This window comes from Rhagoletis pomonella, unplaced genomic scaffold (assembly GCF_013731165.1).
Source record: "Rhagoletis pomonella isolate Grant_MI unplaced genomic scaffold, Rhpom_1.0 Rhpom_scaffold_00002, whole genome shotgun sequence".
Taxonomy (NCBI): Eukaryota; Metazoa; Arthropoda; class Insecta; order Diptera; family Tephritidae; genus Rhagoletis; species Rhagoletis pomonella.
This window is the reverse complement of record NW_023458556.1, coordinates 3,715,414-3,723,952: the sequence shown is the minus strand read 5'-3', so window position 1 is coordinate 3,723,952 and position 8,539 is coordinate 3,715,414. Positions and strand designations below refer to the sequence as shown.

The 8,539-nt window shown below is 33.2% G+C and overlaps 1 protein-coding gene across 1 annotated transcript; it reads left to right on the top strand.

Moving 5' to 3' along the window:
* The first annotated feature begins 2,155 nt into the window (after positions 1-2,155).
* LOC118734405 lies at positions 2,156-4,718 on the top strand. The gene is made up of 3 exons (XM_036464129.1): positions 2,156-2,185; positions 2,236-2,496; positions 4,089-4,718. The coding sequence occupies exons 1-3, from the start codon at positions 2,156-2,158 to the stop codon at positions 4,362-4,364; spliced, it is 567 nt and encodes a 188-aa protein (XP_036320022.1). The 3' UTR covers positions 4,365-4,718.
* The last annotated feature ends 3,821 nt before the right edge of the window (positions 4,719-8,539 follow it).

Below are 8,539 nucleotides of genomic sequence, written 5' to 3'. Positions count from 1 at the left end.
TGTTTAACCGCAGATTAGTGTTAACCAGACATTGAGTAACCGGCCCTAAGAGTAATTTCCACCAAAACAAGAACACACTCAAAGTATATACTAACTCTTATTTGTGGCGGCAATTTTTGTCTCTATCGAGTGTAGTCTACCCAGCTGGATTTTACTCATTTAGTCGAGTGAGAGGCTGGAAATAAAACTTTGAATGAGTTTAATATTATTTGTGTTCTGCTTTGTGCTACATCAGTGTTGGCATTTTTGGTACAATTGTACTTTTTTGATACAATTTCGTTTACTACGCAGTACTTTTTAGTACAATTTTGTGATGAATACTATAAATATATACGTAGCTCTGAAAATTCACTGCGGGATTTTTTTTTTATCTTTTTGTCTTCGCCTTCTCGTTTTTGCCTTTGTAAGTTTTGAAAAGAGGTTTTGAAATAGCCATTATAACATAGCAAAAGATGTGTTATCAACCTCACAGTCCTAGGCAAGTTTTGAAAGAATATTTTCGATACTAAATCTTATTAAAACAAAATGTCGAAATCAGCTTCATATAGTTAGAAACAGTGTCATCGTTAATTCTTTATGTTCTTAAATATCATAACTTCACGACACTCATATATTGACTAGAGTTGACTATTTATTTTATTATTTTCTAATTCTAATTATTTGTTTATAAAAATATAGTTAATTCCTTTACAAAAACTCTATGAAAATAAGTTTAAATCTTTGAACAACATTAAAAAATCGACAAACTTTCGTAAAAATTTCGAGCTTTCTATTTCAATTTTAGTATAATAAAGTGCAAGTTTAAAGTAGCTGGAATTTACCGTCAATGTCATATTATCTAATTTTGGTACGCACGTCGTGGAATTTATTTTTTTGCGTCCCCTGAAATTGGCTTGCGATTTGATTTCATTGAGCGAAACGTCAAATCAAAATGTCACGCGGAACGAAAATTGGTAATTGAGTTAGCTTCATACGCACGCCGTTCAATTTCGGTTGGTCCCATATAAGTTGTATGTGTATGAGAAATTTTTGACAGTAATTTGGCGGCGTGCGTGAATATTACGTTAGCCTGTAAAGGCTGTTTATGCAGATACGCGAGCCCGTTTTGACAAGTATTAAACTTTGTACAAAGCTGAATTTCGGAAGAAAATAAGTGCGCACTGCTTACCACTACACCACAGCGGCCGACATATGTACCAGAAATTTAGCGGATATTCGCAAACGCGGAGCTTCCGCATTAATTTTTAAAATTCGCTTACGCACTCGCAATAATCAATGCGGAACTTTTGCGAATGCTGTGCAAGTCGTCCGACACATTAATATTGCCTCTATATAATATATGTATGTATATCGAGGACTTATATTCAAAACCTGGTATCCGCGAATTTCACAAAAAGTGCTTTCTGATGTAAGAGCTTCTCTGAGACTTAACTGTCATCGATGATGTTAGTGGTGACCTTATATATCGCTTGTTAAAAGAATTTACTATTCAAATGTGTCATCAGGGATGACAGCTAGGTCTCAGACAAGTTGGGTGCGTTCCAAAACGTCAAAATACAAAGCATCAGTCTCTTTTATTTCTAAACCACACTAGGAGAAAAAGCCTAACTTGCGCAACTAAGTAGAAAGCTAGCATCTAACCGTGGTTGCGCACATTTGGCATTAAAATCTATTGAGGTCTAGAAATAAAAGAGACTGATGCTTTGTATTTTGACGTTTTGGAATTCACCCGTTCTAACATCAGATGGTATCTTTGTGAAAATCAATGATAGCAGGTTTTGAATATAAGCCCCCGATACAAACATAATTTTAAAGGTAAAAGATGCGTTGAGTCTTTATAATCTTCGATTTGTGTTGAGCCACTAAAACCTTTTAAAGAAGCTACACGGGAATTAAGCACCTCAGAGACCCTCATATTATCCGGTCGCATATATGTACATACATGTGTATGTGGACACATGTATATACTATATAGTGCAGGGATAATTTAAGTGCGTACCAATTTTAAGTGAATAGTGCTTTAGACGGCAAATCCCAGTTCAATTAATGGCCAACATTTACGGGTACTCAGCTTACTTGCATGACAAAAAGGATTTTTTCTTCTGTTTGAAAATTGAAAAAGCGTATTTACTTCAGTAGCCACTTTTATTGCTACATGTATAGCTATAAAGCCAAATCTAGTCTAGTATATATAGTTCTATATACATACATACTTATGTACTTTCTACTTTGTAGGAAAATCGTTTTTCCATTCTCGGTAAAGACATCTCAAATGACATCGACGTGTATGACTTGCCAACACCGCCCAAAAATGGACTAAATACTCCACCAACTGAGGGTGCGACCAGTGAGCTCTTAAATGCATCGTCTGGTACGACAGCTTCAACAACGACAACACCGTCACCCACTCACACATCTAAACAACACTATGGAAGGGAATCAAGTTGTTCTCCAACTAAAAAAAAGAATCATAAAAATGAAAATAATAATCATCAGGTAATGTTAAAAATGAGACGTTTACATAACTCTCGTATCTATACTTTCTTTCGCAGTATAATACTTTTTTTTTGTGTTGTTATTTTCTTCCATACAAAACAAACTGTCGAACATAGTAACTTTGTATGGAAGAAAATGCGTGAAGTCGTCAGCAAAAAAAATCAAAGATTAACGGTGTTTTTTACACACTTCAAACGAGAACCACCACCTCTGAAATGGAGGGAAATGATTTTTATTGAAAACCGCAAAAAATGTAGCTACTAATTCGGGGATGCAGCTCTATCTTTTGGTGATATTACCGACTTCCGGTTTCGATGAATAGTTTTCTGTAGTTACTTCTAATTTACGCCGCTTTCATCACCTCCAATGGTACTATTTAGCTAAACAGGAGTCGTGGAGTAGGCCTACCAGGAAAACCACCTTAAAAAACGTACCAAATACAAACGAGTACAGGTAAATTGTGCATATTATGGAGAACACAATTTTTTAAATCGGCATATCTCAAAAATTATACCTTAGGAAGAAAAATGGTTATAACAGTTTTTATAGATAATTGTATGAGCTACAATTTCGTCCCACTTATTTTTGTGACAAACCTTACCGGATTACTGAAAAATGAAAACAATCAATTTATATGACTTTTATGTGAAAATTTCGGCCCACTATCTTCATTTTTCAGTTAGCACTCGCAAAAATAAAAATTGTCTCAAAACTCATAAACTAAATGGATAAATTGAAAATATTTTCTGAAAAACTATTAAAATCAGGTATTGGGATTCTACTGCGAATATCTTCTAAATGGTTAGAGTAATCGATTAACTTCATGAGACCTTGTTTGTAGAGCGTTTAATTTCCCATAGAAATAATTGAAACTCATTTGACAATAATTATTTTTTAGTAAGTTACAAAATTCAAAACAAAAAGTTATTTTCCTTAAAATACTTCAATCTTTGACCTTGAATATCTTTTAAATGGTTCGATTAATGAAAAGAGTATAGGAGACCATTTTTATAGAGCGTTCAATTTCCTATAAATATTGATAATGCGACTGGTTTAACGATCTATTGGTGATGAGATATGACCATTTTTATATAAGACTAAATTGAAAATGGAAAACTATGATGAGCATAATCTTCCCGTTAATATTATGAGCTCAAATTTGGTAAGTACCTCCTAGAGGTACTTAGGAACTAGTTTTCGTGTGTCGGATCCATAGATGTCCTCTATTGGGAGGTTGTTGTTGTAACAGCATACAAATTCCACCCAAAGAGTTTTTGGGTGAGTATTGCTGGAGTGACAGTCATTAGCCAGATATAAATCTGGGTCGTTCCGGTTACGTAAACCCGACTGTCGTGGGAGCGTCTATTGGGGGATTGTGTTGCTCAGTTAAACTCCGCGGAGACGTGAAGCTACTTAGGTGCTTGGAGGCACCGACGTGTTGCGTAAGTTGCCGTTTGGCTTGAGTAACATGGGACTACCAACCGTGTGTTCCACTCCGTGTGTGCCCATTGTAGATTCTTTCTTTTGGTGTCTTATTTATAAATTTTAGTATTTTTTCATTCACAGTATTTTTAATTAAATTTTCTTTTCAGAATGATATTAATTCCATCGAAAGTATATCCGACAATACGAAAATACCCAGTAACGATCTGGAATGGATAGATGAGTTACTATTAGAGCGAAATGGCAAGGAAATGTTGAATAAAAAGAAAAAGAAGAAGAAGAAAATCTCAACAACGAAAGAATTAGACCAACTAGATGGTGTATCCAGCAAGCACAATAATAAAGACGATCTGGACGTTGAGGATGAGAAGGTGGTAAAGTGTCTATATTACACATTAATGTGCTGCGAATGTACAATATCTTAGTTAATAATATGCAGAAATGCATTATTGCCGCCACGGGAGATCAGGAGTGACAAAATATGGGATACACATACAAATGTATGCATTTATATGAAAAATAGTTGGCTTTTATACACTTTTAAAAATCAAAATATTTTAAGGAACGAGTCTGTCCACTTTGAGATACATACATTATAGATGATACTAATAGAATACTAAGATTAACTTGTACTGCTGAATTACTTAAGGGAATTTGCCAATTGTTAACAAAATATTCCTGCGATTAGATAGTGTAACTATAAAATACATATGCATGTATGTACGTATTTACTTAAGTGATCTATGTATGTATATGAATATACATTCTTAACCTTAAATGTATTAAATACAAAAGAAATAATAAAGAAGCTAAATCTGTGCATATGTATGTACATACATAAAGAAGCTAAATCTGTGCATATGTATGTACATACATACATACATACATACATATTTAAACGTGTATGAGGTGTTACAATAATATGCAGCAAATATTTTTCTTCTACAAAATATTGTTTTAAAAAATGCAACAAGAAAGTATGTATATCAGAAATGAATAAAATGCTGGATCGTAAAACGTTTATTTTATGAGTAAAAAACATCAAAACTCGCTTTCCTGCGAAAACTGCTTGTTTTTGATATTCTTGATCGTCAATAAATTTTATAGTATGTTATATGTTTGTATCGCTACTTTAATACATACATATATGTATGTAGAAAAGCCTCAACTAACATTTTTGTTTGTTTAGTAAGTGATTAAAAATTTTAATAGGAATTCAAGTTCTTTAGTGGTCAATTTATCTTAAATATTTCTGCTATATCAGTTTTTTTTTTCTGAGTGAGTAATCGATCGACTTTCGTACAAAACTGGATGCTGAATGAAAGTCAGTTAGGGGGGGTTTCTATATTAAGGTAGCGATATATGTATGCACACATATGGCCCAATTGGCCATGAAAATATGTACTATGTATATAAAAACTAAAAATAAGTTTTTTACTATTCGTATCGTGCTAGTAACAGCCTATTTGACTATTTGCATATTTTTTTTTAAAGGCGTTACAGTATGTCGGCGAAGCTATGAATTTTTATATGCGTACAAATATTTATGTATGTAATGAGTATGAACGCAAAGTATTAAATCATATTTTAAAGCTAAATAAAAGGAAGCAAAACTGTGTGTGTTTTTAAACAGGAATTCTAAAATGGCGCCCATTTTCCTTATGGTTTGAAATATTTATTCCTTGCTTTTTCTTTGTGTAGAAGTGATTTTGACATTTCTCTCTTTTGAACACCGACTATAATGTCAAATGATGAATAACTTTTAAACCTTTTCAAGTTGGCATTTTCTAATTTTCATTAAAAATTAAATTTTGCTTTGAGATAGTTTTGAATTGTGTGTATTTATTTTTGTTTTTCGACCACCTGCATTTATAGATACATACATATACAAAAATTAAAAGGAGCAGGAACTACGGCGCCTAGTTGCGAAGTTAGAAGACTTGGTCGCCTGAAGCCACGGAATTTCAGAACTGAGTAAGAGAATTTTCTTACAATATTATGACACATAACCGCGTTAGGACCTCGATTTACACTGATATACATACGTATGTAGAAGAAAACATTAAAACGTTTTTTATAAGTGGGGATGTTTTTTAGAAGTAAATATTTAACTAAACGCGCAAAAACATTAGGCGAAACAACAAATCGCGCGAATAGCAAACCGGCATTTACATATCTGCATACATACATATACATACCTAACCAATTATGCATGTACGCTGAATTCGCCGACAAGCTTTTTTAAAAACGAAGTAAATTAGTACAAATTGTTAGTAATTTTCATTAGAGTTTGAATAACCCCTCTCACTAAATGGCTTTTGGTAACTTTAACGAGACCTTAACTTATTTTATTTTATTCATTTTAGTGCAGTTTTGACAAAATTTTCTTGCTAAAAAATCTTTTGTTACGCTACTTTATTTTATTCCTTTGATTGTACATGTTAAATAAAAGCTTGTTTTTAAAAAATATTTTTTTTTTTTATTATTTTACTTTCTAATTTTTAGTCCATTTATAAAAGCGTTGTATATTAAAAAGTGTTGTTTTATTTCATGAAAGAGAACAGAAGACTATGCAAGCAAAATGTTTGCTTACGTTTTGTATAAACATTCATGTGTACATATAGCAGCAGTTAATTTCATTTAAAGAAATGGCGTGTCGCCCATTTCCGCTGTAGCATATGTAAATGGCATATATTTAGGCGCAATATTTAACTTCTTCTGGCGGGGCGACATCTGGAGTCTTCTACTTCCTACAACGAGGTTCATATCTAGACTAGGTTGATATCTAGAATTTGCCACAAATAGCTTTGCTACACTACCGCCGCGGCGCGCCGGCACGTTTAACAATTTTATAGTGGTTTTACGCTCTTTGGCAAATTACGCTCTGTTAGCTTATACGTTGTCTTACTATTTTTTGACCACTTGAATCAAGACCCCTGGACCATATGGGGAATTCATTTATATTTTAAATTGCATAGTCATCGTGATTGGAACTATGCTGAAAATTTCAAATCTCTAACTTGTCGGGAAGTTAGTTTAAAATCGATTGGAAATTTTATATGCTAAGAGCAGTGATCGCACTTAACATTTGTGTGGTAGAATCCGGAAAAAATGGTAGATCTCAGGTTTTGGATCAAAATTTGTACAAAAATTTAAAAAATTCTGCAAGGGTTCACCTAAATTGCAAACATTTCGCTACTTGGGATTTACCGATTTTGACAATTCTCAAGTAAAAGTAAACGCTTTAGAAACTTAAGATGCGATGAAATTTGTTTATATCCGCTTTTTAACATTTTCGCAATTAATTCTTTTGATAAATCATGTATTTTGCAACTTAACAATAAAACCACGTTTCCTGTCGAAACACTGAATATTGAGAAAATTTTCTATTTTACAGTTTATTTTATCCTCGCACTCTGCCTGTTGTTGGTCTTTAGTTCTAAATCTATCCCAATGTGGTGAAGTCCGATCACTGGCGCAGAGGTGTACAAAAGAAACATCGATAGTCGCCATCACTGCAGCGGCTCCAAATTAGGTTTGCGCAATTTTATTGTGTAGTAATTTCCACAATATTGACCTTACAAATCTCGGGTTGCGCAATGATAGAGGCCCTATAAGTTTGTTTTTCATTATGCAAATAAGCATATGGATTCTGTTTTTGTTAAAGCAAGTAACAATTTTTTTTATGACTATCAATTTAATTATAAAATTTTATTTATTGCTTGTTTTTCAAATAAAAGTTTAAAAAATAATACTTGATACTTTTTCTGCTTGGCAACTGATACCAAAGAACGTAGACGTAGAACGTCTTTTGCCCTAGTGCGTGTTTTGATTGGATTAAAAGAGAAGGGACGCCCCTGTTGCGGACTTTTGCCACAATTATAACGAGTTGTCCCTTCTCGTTATCTACGTTCTTTGCCATTAGTCACACCCAAGTTTGAGTGATCTACAAGTTACAAGCGTTCTCAGCATTTAACAGTTCATTATCATGTACGGTGTAATATAACAAATTATACACTGAACTATGATAATCTGTACTAATATCTATAATAATAGACAATAATTTGCAATATTTTTCACTTTTGCAATTAGTTTCGGGCACTATTACACAGCCATGACTTGCTCTACTCTGCCATAGTACGGTTGTTGCTCCCTTTCATACCACAGTAATTTTGTATACAACTCTGAATCAACAAAATTCATGCTCCTTCTCATTAACAACCCTACTCAGAATTAACCCCTGAGGATACTCAAAAAGTAATAAACTGTATATACTGTGCCTAAAAAAGCAAACCTGGGAAATGGAAGAGGAAGAAAAGGAAACGGATAAATTTGATTAGCAAAGCAAAAAGCAAACAAAAATGTCACGAATACCATCAAAAGATAAGTCCTGAAAAAAGGATCATGAAAAAGGAGAAAGCCAATCCAAGAAGAATTTTTCACCGAGCATACATTTTCTTGTAAGAAAAAACAGTAAAAAAATTCTTATTGGTGAACGAATAAATAAAAAAAAACTATACGTATTAAACATTCGTTTAACAAAATAAAGGAAGAAGTGACTGAAATTGTTCTCTGAAGCTACGCTCTCCCATTTATAAAG

Coding starts and splice junctions, on each gene's coding strand:
- LOC118734405 (XM_036464129.1), top strand. CDS start 2,156: ATGTATAGCTATAAAGCCAAATCTAGTCTA. Junction 2,186..2,235: donor ATAAAGCCAAATCTAGTCTA/GTATATATAGTT, acceptor TCTACTTTGTAG/GAAAATCGTTTTTCCATTCT. Junction 2,497..4,088: donor ATGAAAATAATAATCATCAG/GTAATGTTAAAA, acceptor TTTTCTTTTCAG/AATGATATTAATTCCATCGA.